Source organism: Aricia agestis, chromosome 12, assembly GCF_905147365.1.
Source record: "Aricia agestis chromosome 12, ilAriAges1.1, whole genome shotgun sequence".
Classification (NCBI taxonomy): domain Eukaryota; kingdom Metazoa; phylum Arthropoda; class Insecta; order Lepidoptera; family Lycaenidae; genus Aricia; species Aricia agestis.
Genome location: NC_056417.1, coordinates 16,034,518 through 16,055,981, shown reverse-complemented (window position 1 = coordinate 16,055,981; position 21,464 = coordinate 16,034,518). Strand labels below are relative to the sequence as shown.

At 37.8% G+C, this 21,464-nt stretch overlaps 1 protein-coding gene across 1 annotated transcript; it reads left to right on the top strand.

The window, feature by feature from the left end:
• The first annotated feature begins 882 nt into the window (after positions 1-882).
• Positions 883-10,717, top strand: LOC121732746 (odorant receptor 30a-like). The gene is made up of 9 exons (XM_042122700.1): positions 883-1,147; positions 3,863-3,999; positions 4,520-4,738; positions 5,260-5,407; positions 8,518-8,671; positions 9,135-9,240; positions 9,577-9,672; positions 10,010-10,168; positions 10,673-10,717. The coding sequence occupies exons 1-9, from the start codon at positions 883-885 to the stop codon at positions 10,715-10,717; spliced, it is 1,329 nt and encodes a 442-aa protein (XP_041978634.1).
• The last annotated feature ends 10,747 nt before the right edge of the window (positions 10,718-21,464 follow it).

Below are 21,464 nucleotides of genomic sequence, written 5' to 3'. Positions count from 1 at the left end.
GATTCTATAGATATATTTTATGAGACCATAAACGCTTGCATCGCATCACACGTCCCTATTATTAATACCTTCGGGCGACGCACGTACCCCAACTGGTACTCCCCAGCGCTCATTAATATCATTAAAGAGAAGAGTAGGGCACACAAACGCTGGAAGAAGTTCGGTAATAACTTGGATTACGACGAATTCGCACTTTTGAGGTCCCGTGAACGTCGTATACAAAAAGAATGTTTTAATAAATTTACATCCGACTGTGAAAAAAATTTGAAAACTGACCCTAAGACATTCTGGACGTATGTAAAGGCCCTACGCGGTGGCTCAGCGTACCCTAAAAAGCTAGTGCTCGATGGAGTAGAATACACTGAAGGCAGGGACATGTGTGACGCCTTTAATACTTTCTTTAAGAGCGTTTTCGGCGAGCCTAGTAATGTTACTCCTGATAGATCATTAAATTTCAATTCTGATGTAGTGTCTAACATTCAAGTATCGACCTCGAGTGTCGAAGGTATTTTACGAAATCTAAATATAAAAAAAGGCCCTGGCAGTGATATGCTCCCATCTCTATTTTGGGTACGCTGCTCTAAATCTCTAGCTACTCCATTGACCATCTTGATAAATTGATCGCTGCGTGATGGTGTGTTCCCACAGAAATGGAAGGTAGCCCATATCGTTCCAATACATAAAAAAGGTTCTCGTATGGACGTTAAGAATTACAGGGGCATCTCTATTTTAAACACGGCTGCTAAAGTAATGGAGAAAGTAGTACTCAATTTTATTTATCCGACACTTCACCGATCGATCCCCTACCAACAGCACGGTTTCCTTAGGCATCGCTCGACGACTACTAATCTAGCCTGTTTCACTTCCTTTATTTTAGAGAATATGGAACGCGGTGGACAAATAGATGTTATCTACACAGACTTCGAAAAAGCGTTCGACCGGGTAGACCACCTCATTCTTCTAAAAAAGCTCCAGGAGCTAGGTATCCACGGGGATTTGCTTCGGTGGATGGAATCTTACCTATCGAATCGATCCCAGGCTGTCGTAATGGGCGGTTATCGCTCAGACTATATCGAGATGCCCACTGGAGTTCCACAGGGCTCACACCTGGGACCATTGCTGTACAACGCCTATTTGTACGATATTGGTTCGTGCCTCCAACATATTTTGTACTATCTCATGTATGCGGATGACAAAAAAATCTTTTGCAAGATTAATTCGATCCAGGACTGTTTACAGCTCCAAGCAGGCCTTGACAGCTTGTTCAATTATTATACTCGCAATAATATCACTGTCAATTCTACTAAATGCGAATGTATTACATTCACTCGGAAACCAAAGCCCATAACCCATAATTATTACATGAATGGTATATTAATTCAAAGAAAACGTATCGTTAAGGACCTCGGTGTATATCTGGACAGTAAACTGACTTTTTCGGACCATGTTGAAAACGTAATTTGTAAAGCTTACAAGAATATGGGCTTTGTTTTTCGGACGTGTAAGTCATTCTTAAGCATCTCATCACTCAAAATCGTTTATTCCGCATACGTGAGGAGCGTTCTGGAGTACAATAGTCCGATATGGTCCCCTCATTACATCATATATAAAAGTCGCCTGGAACGCATTCAGAAAAAATTTATAACTTACCTGACTTACCGCTGTGGTAAAAGATTTGATTCCTACGCCGAGAGCTGCGCTGAGTTTGATCTCTTGCCCCTGGAGCAGAGACGTACTGTTTTTGACTTATGTTTACTGTACGACATCGCTAATAGTAAAATAGATTGCCCTGATCTCGTGTCACAACTTACCTTCCGCACGCCGAAATTCCGCACTAGAAACACCCCCCTACTGCACATACCTGCATCAAACACTAGTTATGGACAGAACTCTGTTATATCACGTATAAGTCGCTCATACACAAAAAAATTTAATTCTGTAGACCTATTTGCTTACAATACTAAAACGAAATTCAAGAGTGAAGTTATAAAAATATTAAAAAATGATACTTAATTAAAGAAAAAAAAAAAAAAAAAAAAAGAGGAATGAATTTGCATAAACATGTTGTATGTACAAACCTTACATGCGGTACCCTAGTGGTATTTTTCACTGATCCCAAGACTTCGTGTCGTAGGGCTAGGGTGCCGCACATGCACACACACATACACACTTACTTGCACACAAACACACACACACATACATTATATTAATATAATTAATTAGCTAAGACAAAAATATTTTACATTTTATTAAAACCACAATACTGGGAGTTGACTAGCTTATTAAATAGTAACCATGTCAAGACCTTATTGTGATTTGTGTCGATAATAACGATGACGGTCTTCTAATTTTTAATGAAATAGTTTTTATTATAATGTTAAATACATAGCACTACAATTTGACAAACAATGTAATACCTGTTACTGGCCATACTAAGTGTCACATGTTTAGTGTTAAGCTCCAAATTGTAATACGCTGTTGGTATTCAATAAAGAAAATAAAAAAAAAAAAAAAAAAAAAATCTTCATTTAATTAATAATTACAGTTAAGTAATTAATATTCGTCTCAAAGTACGGCAGTAAGATTAAATTGAATGTAAAATTATCTGAATATATATCAATCCTGGTTAAATATTAGAGACATATTACTTTACGCATCCGTTAGAGTTTTGTATCCGTTCGAACCCGGGACGGCCGGACGGGTCGTCGAATTCTACAAAACATACATTCGAATTAAAAACCTCTTTTCATCGAACACGAGTTTCATTTTAAATTCAACAATTTAAAGTTCAAAGCAGAAACGTTTTATCGAAAATAGTTTGCAAATTATCATATTAATTGAACTACCAATACTCTTGGAAAGTGAAGTTTTATTGTAATAGAAAGCATTCAGAATAATTCGATTCTTTCGTCAGTCTCCATTATTTTTTTCAGTTTCATATCAAAGAATTGTTTACCTTCGGTACGGGTTGCTTTGTTCTATTAATTGGTAATATAAAAGTAATAAAACTACTCACGATACACTGCTGTTACGAGCTTTCGCTATTTGAGGAACAATAAAATGTGAAATGAATTATTACGATCCTATCGTCAAGTGTATACTGTATAGATTATAGCTAGTGAATCGAAAGAAGGAAGCAGACTTTTTATCTTAAATTCCTTGTGTTATAATTTCATGTCGTATCTATTTTTATTAGATTTGATTTTAAAAAAGTTCACTAACTAGATAGTACTTTTATTTATGACACAACATCCGTATCTGTGTATTTATGTCTGCCTGTGGCATTGTAACTCCTTAATAGGATGAAATATCGTTCTATAGTCTGAAATAAACTGATTATTATTATATTATTATTATTTTAAAGCTGGGACTCGATTTTCAAGCGTCGAATATCGTTACGATCGCAGCCCATCTCACTCGCGTGCGCACGTGACTCACTCGTGAGTGAGAGAGATCAAAACAACTTTCTAGGTAAGAGAATCGGGCCCCAGATGTCACCAAGTATTCTTTGCTATGTAATGCTGGCTTCTCACGGCGCGTAATGTCACGAGCCGCGCCACGCCGAGCCGATTTGTACGAGGAAGCACGAGCCAACAGGCGAGTTCCACGATACCCATTCTCACGGCTCTCCACCTAGAGCTTTGGCTCTACACGCGACCTTCACACGGCGCGTAGCTCGAGCTGGCGCGGCGCGGCTCGCGATATTACGCACCGGAAGAACCCAGCAAAATATGTTTTTCCTGTCACGCGCGCGGCCAGCAGCATGTTATCACCCGCGTGCAAACCAGATCTGCGCGCGGGAGACAACACGCATGACAGGAAATGTGACCTTACCATAAGCTCGTCTTTCTGAGTTCCCCAGGTGTGGACTCCCTGGTGATGCTGCCGTGCTTCGTCATCATCGGCGACGACGCGCGGCTGCGCGTGGCGGCCGGCGACGTGCCCAATCTCATACGACAGCTGATCGTGCTCATCGCTATATCTTATGTTAGGCTTAAGGTTATTCCATTTCATTTTATATTGATCTTACTGTCGTACTCAGAGACATTTAATTATGATTACCCTTTAATTTAATGAAGAGTTTGACAGATAATGTATGGGGCTTATGTCAAAATTTTAAATTATCAATTTTCCACTCTGTGTGCGGCAGTTAGTGTATTCTTTTAATAATCTAATGAATCATTCAGAATACTTGATGCCTACCACCGGTTCGGGAACTAACACAGACAAGTACAGGCGTAAGAAACTCACACAGACTTCAAACATACCTCAATAAGGGGCATACCGCATACCGCATACTCCCAATATATGACATTTTAACACTACCTCAGAAATATTTCGCATTAGAAAAATATTTTACTATTGATTTTAACAAGTCAAGTTCATAAAATATATTAAGTAGGTATATAATATAATGTGATAATAGACTGTTACTGTCCAATAAAAAAAAATGCAGACTGTAAAACTACATATTATATGTACCTCTCTTGAAACTCTACATACTTTTGTTCTTATCCAGATGTTTCTTAGCATTTTCCATGCGAAGCTCCTTCGAAACGTCCTCGACGTGATCAGCCGGGACTACCAAAGGTTCAACGTTCTCCCAGAAGAATACCAGCAGCTCGTAGATAAGAATATCAGGATGACCAAGAAGTTCCAGTACACCTGGGGTGTAGCTATCGCGTCTACTCTACTGTCATTCATCGTATTGGCTCTGGGCTTCACGGTGTATTCGCAGGTTTATATTTTCGATGTTGATCGTCATGCCATTTTACTTCTTCTGACTCTTACGTCATTGCGACGTAAGAATCTTATCAGACCGTACTAATATTACAAATGCGAAAGTGTATCATATCAAAATGCATTGCAATGTAAGGGCTAAGCCTCAACACAACGTTGCTGCGTCTTATTGTAAGAATAACCTTTGAAAAGCAACCTTTGTACAACGTCAGATTCACTTTGTAAAACTTAGTTCTACGGAACGTGAAGTATCGTATCGCGTCGCTGCCACGCAGTTACGCGTAGTGTAGTCTCGCGGTGTCAGGCGCGGTCGCAGCCTGAAGTGTTGGTGAGGGTCACTCACTAGTCACTATACTAATTTATAGAAATTTCCTTTTATTATTTGGCAAGACTTTGAGATTTTTCAATTTGACCTTAGATTTAGGGGGGGGGGGGGGGGTCATGTCCCCCCCCCCCTTCGGACCGCGCCTGCGTGGAGTGGATAGTGGCGTAAGTGGGCTTATTGCAGTAATCTTGCAGGTATTCAGCGCGACCCCCCGGAAGTACATGATCCACGAGTGCCGGCTGATCTCCCTGGCGGAGGGGGAGCAGTACCTGACGCCGTACTACGAGCTGTTCGCCGCGTACAGCGTGTACGTGCTGTGGGAGGTGTTCGTGGGGTTCATCGGTGAGTTCTAGCCAAGACTGGATAGAATCGTTTGTTGAATCGCGAAAGAGCAGTACATTTTACCGGGATAAAAAATATCCTACGTCCTTTCCCAGGATACAAGGGATTTACTGCATACCAACTTTCAGCAATATTGATCCAGTAGTTTAGGCGTAAAGAGCTAATAGACAGACTGACAGACAGGAAAATGGAAGATGGATATATACTGCAGTAATTAAATAACAAGGCTCATAATTTAAGGCGGGAATCCAAAAACCAAGCGTATACGCATCGCAATAAGATTCATTTTAGCTTAGCATAAAACTGTAGTTACTAGGGGCGGATCTTCTCTATTTTTCATGTCTTTTTTAAATATCTTTGGAAATAAATATTAAGAAACAAAATTGTTCGGTTCAGAAGATTTTAATATAGATTTACTAACAATTTATCCAGATAAAATGTATAATTGTCCTAGTTAATACTTATATTTCGATAAAATAGATTTTTGTCGGAGGTGAGTTTGTAAATTAATTACAGCCAAAGTATTACGTTTTATTAAAATGTTTATGGTTTAAGGTATTTTAAATATTGTGCTTTATATCTAATATTTTTTACATTTTTGTTATCATATTGGAACTAGGTAAACCGGGAGTCACGGAATAACAAATTGGGGTTTATCCTCGCCTTAATACACATTTTTAAGTTTTATATAAATTTTTGTGCTTCGCTTCGTCGTTTGGATTTTAGAGAAATATAATGAAAGGATTTATGTATTTTTGGTACGAGCCTGTAGCAAAACTGTCGTAGCACTGAAAGTTTCGTAGCTCAGCTCGTAACGGTGCTACGAACAGCGTACTTTCATGTCAATTTTATATTTAGCCGTCTAGATAGTCGCTTTGTATCTACGGTCATAACTGTATGATACAGCATGAGGCCATGATATTTAAAACAATAATTTACTGACTTTTTTACAAATAAAATAAAAATACATTATACAATAGGAAGAAGGAATAAAAATACAATACAGAACAAAATCCTAATTATATATTGTTTATTACAATTCGAAACAGATCTGAGGATCGCCGTCATTTCTCGGTAAACAACAACACGGATGCTACGTGATCTGGATTAGAAGTTACGGTTGAACAGTTACTTTTGTGAAGTTTGTCAGGCTCTCACATGTCTATTCGCTTTTAGAAAGTGTCGCATTGCTTGTGTCACGTCTATTTAAAGTGTATAAGGGCCCTAGCACAAGGTGACTTTTTGTAGCGATGCGATCGCGCGTATTCTAAAGGTGACTTTCCGATTTATCCCGCAAGCAACCACGACCGACGAAAAAAATAAAATGCCACTTTATGACATATGATTTCATTTTGCTTCACGCAAATCAGCGGCGGTATGGGTCGCTAGCACTGATCTCCATTATACAAGTACGCTGGACTTTACTTGTAGTGCTGGTAGCTGGACAAGTACCCTTTGAAATGACAGCTATTTTTGTGCCTATTTGAAGTGGAATCAGCGCTCCCAATGCGGAGGAAGAGAACTAAATCTGATGTAAAAATTACGTTTGAAAGTCGCCATATTGGCGCTGATAGCACTGGTGGGAGTACTTGGAACTAATACTAGTTTCTACAACAATTAAGCGGCCATTTGCAAGTTACGTCAGATTTAGTTCTCTTCCCCCACATTAGGGGTGCTGATTCCGCTTCAAATAGGCACAAAATCAGTTGGGTATCAGTGGTCGCTAGACCAATCTCGGTAGAAAATGAAACCTATAGCCTATCTCATATAGTGGCATTTTGTTTGAATTTTTGTCGGTCGCGGTGTTTTGCCGCGTTGATCGGTACGGTACCTTTACGCTTGTAAGTCGCATTTGCTATGCACTACTATAACGATGAAACGCGCGATCGCGTCGGGCGATAGCGGGGCGAAAATAAAGAGAGAATTCTCATTTATTTTAGGTCCTCACCGGGAGCATTCGCGTGTAATATTATACATAACATTAAGGGGGTGACAGACGTGCGAGTCAGTATGCGGACTTATGGCTCGACGATCTTAATCGCCTGTGTGTCAGCAAAGAGCCGCGAGCCGCAAGCCGCGAGCCTGGGGGCATGGTAATCCAGTGTGAGCGATTCTCGTGTGTCACCGACGCGAGCCGAGTAAGTTCGCGAACTTAAAACCCGCGTACTTTAAGTTCGTACGTCTATCAGGCACTTTCTGGATTCGAATTTGAGCATTACATTACAATACTACCTCCCTAACTGACGAGTATTCGCGTGTTATGTATTCGACTTTGAGCAAAATAGCAAGTTGACATGATCGTCACGTAACATTGATATCAAGATATTACAATTTGTATCATTACAAGGTGCGAATTGTAATGCTCGGTTCTCCTTCCTCACTGATCGATAACGTTACGTAACAAGCGAATCCTTCCGGTGAGGGAGCACCTTTACTGAATCGCGTTTCTATAGCGTTTGCATCGCGACTGTATGAGCGCCCCGTGTGCTAGGGCCCTAATGCGTAGGAGTTTTGTCAAGATGTTAATAGGTCATAAATAAATTACAATAATTATATTGTTTTTAGCATTACACATTCATAATCATCTAAACATTACGAGGGTGGGAGGAAAAGATTATTTAATGTTATCTTTGCATTTTTTAAGGTTGTTTGCGATTCACTTGCATAAAAATAGTATGACGTTATCTTCCAAATTGAAAATAACAATAATCATTAATCACTGAAAATACACCTTTTACCACTACCTCTGCTACAGTTCATACTCTACCATTAAAGAATTTAATTCATTAACAGGTTATATAAAACCAATCCAAACTGAATACTATAAATGCGAAAGTGTGTCTGTCTGTCTGTTACCTCTTCACGTCCAAACCGCTGAACCGATTTAGCTGTTTGGTATGGAGATACTTTGAGTCCCAGGAAAGGACATAGGATACTTTTTATCCCGGAACAAAGTACGCCTCGCGGGTGATAAATGAATTTTGGCGCAACGGAGTTACGGGCTTTATCGAATAATTTAAAGTTGTAAGCTGTCAACTAAAGTTAACGTAACCCGACCAAATAACGTAGGTATCTACGAATTTTATCAGTACATTTCCATATGTTTTCAGCTTACGACGGAATATACATCCTGTCGATACTGCACGTGTCGCTGCGACTGAAGATAGTCGCGCTGGATCTGTCGCGGGTCGCGTGTGACGTCACGCCCGCCGCCATGACGCGCAGGATCGTCGAGTTTGTGAGAGACCATTGTGAGGTACAAAGGTAATGTTTACCTATTAATCGGAAAAAAGTGTGTTCATCGCAATATTTATTGAAAAATAGATTTTATTTCACGCAATCAATCAATCAAATCAGTTTACAAAGACAGAGGTATACAAAGTTGTTATTTTGAATCTAGCTTGTACATATTTAATGCTGTAATTCACAGCATCCCACGGAAATGCTTTATTCTTTATCGAAAAAATATTAAGAGCTTTTTCAGAGCCTAAACTACAACCATGCTTATCGAAATCCGTTTAACACCATAGTAACAAATCATGTGTAAGTGATAACTAGAAGATCATCTAAGACGTTATTTGTTTTTGTAACTAAGATTATTAAGACGTAGTTTAATATAGTTCCCGACCATAGAACGAGCCTGAGATCGTATTATTCTGTTCCAGCTCTTCTCAGTTTGGCTATGAAAGATACATATTCATAATTTCAATTTAAGTGTTTCTGCCAGGTTCATCACCAAGGTGGAGAAGTGTTTCCAGGTGTGGCTGATCATGCTCGTCTTCAACGCCATTCTCCAGATCGTCATGTCGCTCAGTCAGACCACCAAGAAGAACGTGAGATTTTTATGTGTAACTATATAGTTAACGCCCGCAACTCCGTTGCTCAAAATGCGATTTTACGGGAACGGTACATTTTGCGAGATGAAAAGTGTTATGTCCTTTACCCGGACTCAAAGCGCGCCCATACCAAAAAGCAACATCGGTGTTTAGGCGTAAAGAGGTAACAAGCCGCCAGAGAGGTAACAGGGCGCTTGCGATGCTTTGTGTCAAATCTTCAATCATTTTTGACTTCTAATTTCTCAATTTATCAAATAATTAACAGGGCGTTTAGTCAAGTTCTATTAAATAAATATCGATTATAACTTGACTAAAAACCCTGTTGGCATACAGGACAGCGACTACAAGACAATGTACTACCTACTGTTCGTGGCGGTGGCTCTACACACATACCTGCTCTGCTATCTCACCTCTTACGTTACTTATAATGTGAGTTACATTTATTACTAAGGTATATTTTATAGATATTTTCAGGATTAAAAAGAACCTATATTCGGTAAACTCGGTATCAGTGATCAGTTTGATCAAAATGGGCTAGTTTCGCAGCCTGTACGAAAAATAAAAAAATATTAGTACTCTTTGAAATTAAGACAACCCATAAAACACGTTTTAAAATATGCTCGTTTCCACCAGCCACCTCCAAACGCTGAGTATCCCATGGATGTTTTTATAAGGCTCATAAGTCATAAGGCTCAGTACGGTTGGTGGAAACAAATTCCTATTAAAATAAGACCTACAATTGGTGGATGATAAGCTTGTATTTCAGGGGGAAGAACTAGCCATGGTGGCGTACAGCACGGGTTGGGAGGCCGTCCCCGACACCAGGGTTAGGAGATCCCTGGTGATGCTGATGATGCGGGCGCAGAAGCCCACTCAATTCAAGGCCATGGGTATGATGACTATCAACATGGAGTTGTTCACTAAGGTAAAATATGATGTTTTGATGGTGGACTTTTGCCTTGATCTAGTAAGAAATAATAATTTATACGGCAAAACGGCAAAATTGCCGGGTCAGCTAGCCTAATACATACAATTCTCGTGTCACAGTGTTTGTGCGCGAACTCCTCCAAAACGGCTCAACCGATTTTAATGTGTATGTACTATCAGAGAAGTTGATTCCTATGCAAATCGGGGACCTAAGTAGTTTGGTTGCGTTACGTCAAACCCAGCTGACAGCTTACAATTAACATTGAATTGACATATTCGACCAAGTAACGTTGGTCTGTCAATTGTATAGGAATCAACTTCCTCGATGGTACATTCGTTAGGCCGGAGAATAGGTTTTTATCTACTTTTTATATTGATACTCGAAATAATGTATGTATCAAAACAACGTTTGCCGGGTCAGCTAGTTATGATATAGGAAATTGGAAACCTGAATACAATGAATTCTATAATTAATTTAATTGATATTGATTAACATTTCCAGATTCTTCAGACCAGCTACTCAATTTTCACGATCCTTCGCAAGTAACACATTTTATGATTTAGATATTCTACACACCAGAGAAGAAGAATTTTTAAAGGAAAGTGTTTGATCTAGAAATGTTTTATCCTTGTTTTCGTAAATAAAACTGCAAAAATAATATCATATAATATTTTTATTATTGAGTGTATTGTAATGATTTCCATAACACTACGAAATAATATTGTAGGTATATAAAAAACCAACTTACTTAATTTTAAAATGTGTGAAGATATCAGGCACTGCAGCCTCACATATATTATTATTATACTCGGAACGGGATCGTCACCGTATCGCCTTTCGCCTCGCCGTCAACCCGGCGTCAACCTAACGTTGCATACGTAACCAAAGCGTATCAGTAGCGCCTGGTCAACTCGGCTACGGTTAAGCGACGCCTCGCTTACGGCTCGCCGACCGCTGTCCCCTTCCGAGGCGAGGCGATTACGTAACGTTTCCGGTGTGCGTTGCAGTAGGGAGTTTCATAAAAACAATATTAAACGGCTCGAGGCGATACGGTGCCAATCCCTTTCCGAGTTGATATGTGTGCTGTGATCTTTATATTCGAGAACAAATACGATCCACCATCCACCTTTATAATCTACAATATATAATGTTCAAAGACACTGCGAAGCTAAATAACTGACAGGAATATACCCGCAACCCGTATTACTTTTGACATGACGTTGCTGAGCCCAAAGGGATGAAACACACACGCCTGTTGCTGATTGGACATACATTTGACAGGTAGTGCGGGTAGCTCTACTGTTGTAAATTGCTCACCTACTCTAAATTCTAATACTCAACTAAATTACTCTTTTAGAACTGTATTTATTTCCTCGATTATTTATTTTACTCAAGCATCTTCACAATAACTCTCGATTCACAAAAAAAATTCAAATAAAAATGCTAAATGCTTCGCATTTGCTAAATTTAAAATTATTATAGAAAACCAAACTATTACAAAAAAGGTTAAAATCATTAAAAAACAACTGTGTTGAAAGTTTGCTTGCTCTCATCTCTTTTTGCTTTTGCTCATCAAGTCACAACACTGGAGGAATCGCCTGTGGCCTGGCGGTGGACTTTTTTTTTATTTTACAGGTCGTAGTAGTCTAAAAAATGTATTACTGTGCACCTCAAATTACTTTCTCACGCAGCGTTAGATTTTTTGTAAGATATATGTAGCAACAAAACGATAACCGTACTGTTGTAAGTGTTCCTTATTGCCTTAACGTTGGGCCACTGAGATAAGTATCATAAATTGTTTCCACGATTCAGTTGTTTACATGTTTTACTACGTCGATCATGGGAAATTAAATACGAATATAGCCTCTACAAGTTCGAAATCACTTTTGATGGGTCTATTCCTATTCAGACCGCAACGAACCGCGTAGTGGCATTTCTAAATTTGTATTGAATTGACAGATTTGCATGACGTCTCACCACCGTCTCACGCAATAGAAGTTTCTTAAATCCATACAAATTTAAAAATGCATCTACGCATCGCGTTGTGGTCTGAAATACCCTTACAGGTATTTACAATTCATGTCCATAAAACAGAGGTAGTATTAGACATAATAAATAAAATGTATATGTAATGTCTACAACGAGAATTATGATTATACAACGAGTGTATGTTTGAGTAGATAAACGGTTAAACAAACATTCCTACCACCCACTGTGCTCACCCACTCAGTCCAGCGTGTTCTGAAACACAAAAAAATGAATAGAATTAACGTAAGTTTTGTGCAGAATATGTGTAAACTGGTTTATTTATTCTTGCTAATACTACGAATACTATGAATTTTATAAATGTGAATGGAACTACTTAAGTAAGTACAGGGACAGATATTATATTTTTATAATAACAAAAACTGACACACTTAGAGACATGTTATAAATTATTGGTCGCCGTTAAGCGTGTGTGTATTAATCCACAAAAAATGGTGTTGTGTTACGAATGCAGTCTTGTTATAAATGATCAAAAGAACATGACTGCATTCATAATTCGTATTTTTTTTGTGGGATGATAAGTACACAAATGCTTAACAGCGATGCTTTAATGAATTAAAATGTCATAACCTTAATTAAATTAAAGTTAAGTTATAATTAAATAGATAAGTTCTGACTGGCTATCCTATTGGTTAGAATAAATTACATTTTTTTATGAAATAAGGGGGCAAACGAGCAAACGGGTCACCTGATGGAAAGCAACTTCCGTGGCCCATGGACACTCGCAGCATTAGAAGAGCTACAGGTGCGTTGCGGCCTTTTAAGAGGGAATAGGGTAATAGGAGAGGGTAGGGAAGGAAATAGGGGAGGGTAGGGAAGGAAATAGGGGAGGGTAGGGAAGGAAATAGGGGAGGGTAGGGAAGGAAATAGGGGAGGGTAGGGAAGGGAAAAGGGTAGGGGATTGGGCCTCCGGTAAACTCGCTCACTCGGCGAAACACAGCGCAAGCGCTGTTTCACGCCGGTTTTCTGTGAGTCCGGGGTATTTCTCCGGTCGAGCCGGCCCATTCTTGTAAAAGCATGGCTCTCCCACGTCAAAAATAATACTGACCTGTAAACTGAGGCAACGCCCCATCGTAATGAAGTTTTATTAGGAAGTTATATACTTTTCGCGTTGTAATGAACAGTTTTGTAACGTTGAGTACATTAAAAACTTTTTACTGGTATTTAAATTCTTATTTATTACTTATAGTATATTATTTAATACTTATTTTCACTTGCAGATCCAGTATGCCACTCTTCAATCATGACAATAAGGTTCAACAGTTGTACGTAATTATTTCATAGACGGATGCCGTGACCTATGTTATTTGGTCAAATAATGTCAACTCAATGTAAGTCGTGTTGGTTGTGTTAACTTGTTAACAGCAACAATCCGCCATCTGCCTATAAATAAAATGTTTTTGTTTGTTTGTTTATAGAGAGTGGCTCTAGACTCGGAGGTCGTGGGTTCGATTCCCGCGTTGGAAACATGACGTTATTTCCAAGTTTGGTTAGGACAATGCAGGCTGATCACCTGATTGTCTGACAAGTAAGATGATCCATGATGATGATCTCTCGCCAGACGTGTCGGTCTTCCGTCCCACTAGGTTATGAGGGTAAAGGAATAGAGAGTGCTCTTGTGTACTGCGCACACACTTGGGCACTATAAAATTACTCCTGCGTAGCTGGCCTGGTTTCAATGAAACCGGCCACCGTCGCCGAAACCGGTGTGGGAGCTATTACATAGACTTGTTGGCGAAGCTTTTGATCTTTTGGCAAAAAGGGGACAAGACAAAAATATTTGCATTAATAAACCGCAAATCAATATCCAATCAGACTCCAACTGGGCAAACAGTCTATTCTCGCACTTCCTGATTCCGTCTTACTAAAATCGTAAGTCTCCAATTCGCCATGCAAACACTGACATCAAATAAGTATGGTGCTGAGATATTATTGGACGAAGTGGGTAACTAACATTTTAGAGCATAAAGGTAATTTATTACCTTTATATGACTGTCGTCGGCCGCTCGCGACAATACTATGAGTATGACAATGTATGGCACGGGGCACCAATCCGTGGACCGCGACAGACAACATTCGTCCTTATGTACCTTAAAGCAATTACTCTTTTTTTTTTACAATAAGAACAAACTTTGTAACTTACCTACTTCATCATCTAGCTAATATATTCTAGCTCTACATAGAATCCACATTTTATTGATTACAAATCATTTCCCGGCCCTAAGGCCTCCATTTATGCGAAAAAAACGTCAATTTTAAAATTACCCACTTTATCCACTCATGATCTTCAGATATGAAAGGAATTTTTATTTTATAAGTTATGAATTCTATTTTCGAGAGATAATATTACGAATACGACTTTAATAAAGATGGTTTAAAACGTGTTTCATATTAGAGGATCTCGTTCGGATAGCTCGCGTGGCGGCAGTAGCGGCGTTAAGAGGATACACCAGGGGCGAGAGAAATTGAAAATAGGTATTTGAAAATGTATTGCTTTCTCACCAATCTCAAGTCTCCCACCGCAGAGCGTGATAGAGACAACACGACAAAAGTTCTAATAAAAGAACAGAAAATCTTCGATTCGTTGTCCGCTGATTCCTTCTCCAAAACTTAACCGATTTAAGTACTTTTTCCATTAAGAATTAAAGGAAGGCTTGAGCTGTGTTCCTATGTTTTATTTTTTTTGTATATTTCAGCCAGTTTTGTTTTCTGGGTGTTTGAACACAGAGGAAAATCTAGCCATTTTTTTGGGTTTTTGGACGTTCTTATCTTTTTTAATAATAAAATTATGAAAAAAAGGAAAACAGGGACATGCTAATAGTGGCTATAAATATTCAGGAAAAAAATCATAACTCTACCGGCATTATCCAGGGAGGAAACAGGGGACAGCGTTTGTATGGAAAAACGGCGGTGTGGATTTGTGGAATCCTCTTAAGCGAGCGCCGAAAGCAAACAAAAAGGGGCGCCACAGACGAACCAGTTTTTAACACTACCAGCACCCTGGGCACTAAAGAAATTTTGTACAGGGCGTTGGTAGTGCTAAAACCGACACTGCGTGGATGAATCCACGTGAGGCCGCCATTGCTACGCGAGTATTTTTGATTGAAGTAAAAACTTCTTCTACCTTAATGTCTTCTTTGTTACGATGGGTGTTTTGATCGGAAATTTGTAAGGAGGTACACCAAGGATGTGATGTTCTTTACACCGCACGGCTAAAATGTGTGCTGTGCTGATTCGTTTTCACTTTTGTCAGCGCTTTTGGAACGTGCTACTTTTTTAAAGAAGGGCGTAATTATGATTATAAAAATTATGATTTTTTTAAGGGAACAAATATAATGACCACCAAAAAATGCACTGATACCCTAAACTTGTTTACCAAAAAAAGATAATTAACACCAAAAAATAAAGTTTAAAATTGCAACACTACCAGCTATTTTAGTCATGACAACACTTCAAATTGTAATCGATCACCAAATAAAGTAAATGATCACTAAATATAGTAAATGACTACCAAATATAGTAAATGATCACCAAATATAGTAAATGATCACTAAATATAGTAAATGATCACCAAATATAGTAAATAATCAAAAAATCCTTGTGAGCAAATCAATACGATATTTCTGTCCAAGTAAATCACTACGATTGACAAAACAGGTAAGCATATTATTAAAAAATTGTGTTTTTGTATTATTTTATTATTATTATTATTACCTAATTATTGAAGTCAACATAATATAATCAAGGCCTTTGCGAAAATATCAACGTGCCTACCGGTTGCCATTATATATCGAGCAAAACAAGCCAATAAAATAACGTTTGTTGTATGGGAGCCCCCCTTAAATAATTATTTTATTTTGTTTTAGTACTGGTTGTTATAGCGGCAACAGATAATATACACAATCTGTGAAATTTTTAGAAGTCTAGCTGGAGCGGTTCTTGAGATACAGCCTAGGCCCTAGACGCAGTATAGCAGTATATTAGTCCTAGAGAAAGACAGACGGACGGACAGACGGACAGACATCGAAGTCTCAGTAATATAGTTCTGTTTTTAGGGTTCCATACCCAAAGGGTACAAACGGGACTGTTTTACTAATACTTCGATGTCTGTCTGTCCGTCTATCTGTCTTCTTCTCTTTAATAGGATATTTGCTAAATAAAAATATTTGGTTATAATTTAACATTAAAATGCTAACGTATTATGTTGGTGATCGTTTACTACTTTTAGTTTAAGTAACAATGATTTATTTGGAGTCATTTTGCATAAATAGGATAGCGAGATAATAAATCTTTGGTGATCATTTACTAATTTTGGTGATCATTTTACTTTAAAATGCTAGTATAATGATCATTTACTAATTTTGGTGATCATTTACTTATTTTGGTGATCATTTACTATTTTTGGCTTTAAGATGTTAAATCTTTGGTTATCATTTTACATTAAAATGGTGGTCAGTATTTTGGTGATCGTTTACTATTTTTGTCTGTGAAATGTTACTATTTCTGGTGATCAGTTAATTATAAGCCTTTTTTTAATCGGATAATGGTCACTCTGCTTGCAATTCATGTCTAGTAATTCCAAAGACCTAGTAATTCGTACTAATTTGACATTCGTCAGTTTGACAGTTTTGAGAATTAATTTGGCGAATTGATTGACCATTTTAGCCCCGCAGCTGTCGGCTGGGTTTGACGTAAGGGTTGATTCAGACCGCAACGCGACGCGTAAATGCATTTCAAAATTAGTATGGATTTGACAGATTCGCAAGACGTCTCATGCTGACGACATGTGTCAAATCCATACAAATTTAGGTCGCGTCGCGTCGCGCCTCGCCTCGTCACGTTGCGGTCTGAATTGACCCTAACGCGACCAATCAACTTCTCTGCTAGTACATTGTATTGTAAGTATAGGTACTAGTTATAGTGAAAAGACTTCAAAAGTATGCCGACGAAGTACACTTAAAAACTATAATTGTTGCAGTATTTTTCATTAATAAAGCAGAGTTTTACAAACTTTATTGAGTTTTAATTGGATAGCTTTTGTTATTTTATAACTAGATTCAAACGTGTTTCCGAAGTTTTATATTTCTCGTAGCAACTCAATAGCAAGTAACTTAGTTTTTTTTACAAAATATGCAGGAATACAAGACCGGTTACAAACAAATCTGTCACATTCATTCTCGTCGTCTAATCTTTGCATAACAATATGGTAACAAGTTAATAGAACTTAATATTATAGGTATACATATACTATTGGTCCATAATCCATATTATGTATAAAAAATGTATATACTTTATATTATACAAAAGTTAGCATTGCATAATATATCCTACCAACCTATTTATATTGAAACACAAAGCAAGGATCGCTTATTTGAATATTTTTACGTGTTCTTCATTTATATATTCTATAGCATTGAATTCCCGCTGGAACAAATAAAAATACTATTACAAGTTGTGTTAGAACTTAGAATTGTGCAGGCTGATCACCTGATGGGCGAGATAGATGATCCACACGTCGGATGGGCATGTAAAAAGTGCTTGATCTTTTGTCAGTCGTGTCGGTCGTTTGTCTCACTACAGGGTTGCAAGAGTGAAGGAACAAAGATTGCGCATGCACTTGGACACTAAAAAGATGTACCTGGCTGACTTTCAATGAAACCGGCCACCTACACCGAAATCTTAGCATGGAAAGCTTAAAAAATAGAAAAACAAATCGCTGTATTAAGGTACAAGTTGAAACCGAGCGACGAGCGACATGTGAAAGAAATGATTAAAAAAGTAAGTAGTTTAACATATGCACTAAACAAGCTATCTTTAACAGTCACTAAAGAGACTCTTATTATTGCCTACTATGGTCTAGTGGAGTCTGTTTTAAGATATGGAATCATATTTTGGGGTAACTCAACTTTAAATAAAATTCTATTTAGAACACAAAAAAGGTGCCTAAGGGCTATAAAAGTTACTGACAGTTGTAGACCGTTATTTAAACAAAATAAAATTCTAACACTCCCATCTTTATATGTGCTTGAAGTTGCCTTATTTGTAAAAAGTAATAATAATTTATTTTCAAGACTATCAGACAATGTAATAAGAAACAGGCGTCACGGTGATAAACTGTGCGTAGAAAAGTGCAAAACAGAAATGATGCTAAAAAGTGTCTATTGTATGGGACCTAAAATTTACAATAAGATTCCAAAGCATTTGAAAGATCTTAATTTAAACCTGTTTAAAAGAAAACTTAAAAATCTCTTGACAGAAAAATGCTATTATACAATTGATGAATATCTAAATGACACTTTTATCAATTTTTATTAATAATATTATTTTAGTTATAACTACTACGATGACCAAAATCTACAGGTACTTAAATAATTTTAATCAATTGACATGTATACTCACAATGACTATTTTTTAATAATTATAATTATTATTTTATTTAATGAATTGTTTTTTATTTTAAGATTAAGTATTTGATTGACTCTATACTTTATTATTTATACCTGACAAATTGTTATTTCTATTATGATTAAATTATTCTTATATATTTAGACTTGAAAGCATGTAAATGAGTTAACGTTGAATAAATTACTATTATTAAAATGTTAAGTTTCACACACCATTTTAATGGTATAATATAAGCACAAACTAGACATAAGATAACACCTTTATAAACTACATTATGTGAATAAATGATTTGATTTGATTTGATTTGACACGCGACAACTGCAGACGACGACGTGTCGTCGCGACATGACTGGTTTCTATGCATTTCTATGAATAAGTGTCGCTAGCTTCGTGTCGCTAGGTGCGGAGGGTGGGAGGACCTTGGGAGCACCATCACAAACAAGGCAGACTTGGACACTGAAATCAATAATAGAACTGGTGCCGCTGCAGCTGCGTTTGGAAAACTTCGAGGGAAAGTCTTTAAGTCACACGATGACACTTCGAACAAAAATTAAAGTTTATATGGCAATTGTCCTTCCAAACCTTTTGTATGCATCTGAAACATGGTGTCCGTATCGCAAGCATATTCGAACTTTAGACAGATATCACCTGAAGTGTCTGCGAGATATACTAAACATCAAGTGGACTGACCGTGTCCGGAACACCGTTGTGCTGCGACGTGCTAACGTCTGTGGCAAGGAAGCCTACCTAATGCGACGTCAGCTACGCTGGTGCGGCCACGTTTCCAGGATGTCCGATGAGAGGGCAGCGAACGCATTCTCTATTCTGAACTCGTGGAAGGCAAACGTTGTTCAGGTGGACAATTCCTCAGATTTAAAGATGTTCAGAAAAGGCATATGAAGCGTTGCGAAGTGAACCACTCTCGATGGGAAGAACTGGCATCAAATAGGGCACAATGGCGGAAACTTATAAGTGAAAAAGTCCACTCATTTGAAGAAAAAATAAGGCGTGATCTTGACACGAAAAGAGACCAACTTAAGAATAAACCACCTTCAAAAATCACTTACAATAATTAAGAAAACGGTATCCTAACGTGTACTGTGTGTGCACGCATGTTCTCTGCAAGGATAGGATACCTTAGTCATATGCGTGCCCACGATCGTCGCCACAATACGAGTACATAGTGTGAAGTCAAGTCGCCGAGGCCGAAATCGGTCAGGACATATATATTTCATAGAAATACATAGAAATAAGTAGTTTCGCGACGACACGTCGTCTGCAGTTGTCGCGTGTCGCTCGGTCCAACTTGTACCTTAAAACAGTGATTTGTTACTCACACGGCGTAAATATTTGATTATCTACATTTCTTTCCTGTCCTTTAACTACAGATGTCCACTACCCCGTTATAAGTGTGTTAGGTGCCAGGAAATTGAATAGTGCAGTCGTTTTGGACCCTTGTTTAGTGATCAAATAATGTTCCGAGATTGACAAAACGGTCTGTCGCTTAACACATTCGACGAGGGATATTGCGCAAAGAGAGAAATTAGGTACCAATTGAATTTTAGTTATTCTTTCATTGTTTCTCACATTCTGATACAGGGATAGCGATAGAAGAGTGTCTCTTCTTTCTTTTTGGAACGAAGTTCCTTATCGCGCGTTGCGAATGGGGGCTAGTCGGAAAAAATTAAGACGAAAAGTTGTAACGACACTTTTTGCTGATTTATTGTAACTTGTGAGCCGTGCGGCGTGCGCGATTGCTCTGTCTTTCTCTCTCATGGAAAGCAAGCTGGTAGGCATGTTTTCATACTAAATTGGTATTTTCACAATACCACTAATTGTTAATGAAAATGTGCACTACAATCTTTGTACAAACTGTACTTTTACGTCATAAAAAGTAGCATATTATTAGGTATTAAAATATGTGAGAAGTACACATCCTAAACTTTCGCGTTGCATTATAATGAAACTTTTTAATCGGGACTTAACGCGACTTATTTAAGTGGTAATGCTACTACGAGTACATACTAGTCTAGTCTAGTCCCATCGTGACCACGGCCGTTGCAACACGGTCGAAACGTCGAGAAAAAGTATGTACTCGTAGTAGCATTACCACTTAAATAAGTCGCGTTAAGTCCCGATTAAAAAGTTTCAAGTACACATCCGTTTGCCTTTCACTATTAGTTCAACTTTCTATAGCATAATTGAACCTAATAATATTGTTATTATTGTTTACAATATTCAGCGAAATAAACCTCAACCTGACTCACTCATTTACTTACAGGTTGAGGTTTATTTCGCGGAATATTGCTAAAAATAATAACATCCTAATAATATTATCAATGTTAGTAGTAGTAACAAACGAACTTTATTTCATTTATTATCATTTGGAAATCAAGATAACGTCGCGCCAGGAAGTATAAAATGAAAATTAAGTACGACAATACCAGTAAAAATAGCTTTATAGCAGACATAAATGTGGCTAGACATAGTAAAGTTCTGAGAATTGAGAAAATATTAAAATAAAGTGTTCACCTTCTTAGGGATCGTTCATGTATTACTTAATTATTATTATTATTGTAGTCTCACCAGTCCTCTCCGCAAAATTACGTTATACTTGAATATTCCCTTATATAAACTGAACGTAAATTTCAAACTTTAATGTCAGTATTTCACACAGCAAATCCTTGATTTCAGTGAAAATGTAGTAAAACTTTTTCTATTTTCTTGTTTGGAAACTCAAAAGACTTTAGTTTTAAACTTAGTGCCGGGCAAAATTAGGTAATAGCAGGAACTGACTAGATATCCTTCGCTTTTAGTATAAAATCTATTAAGTCTAATATAT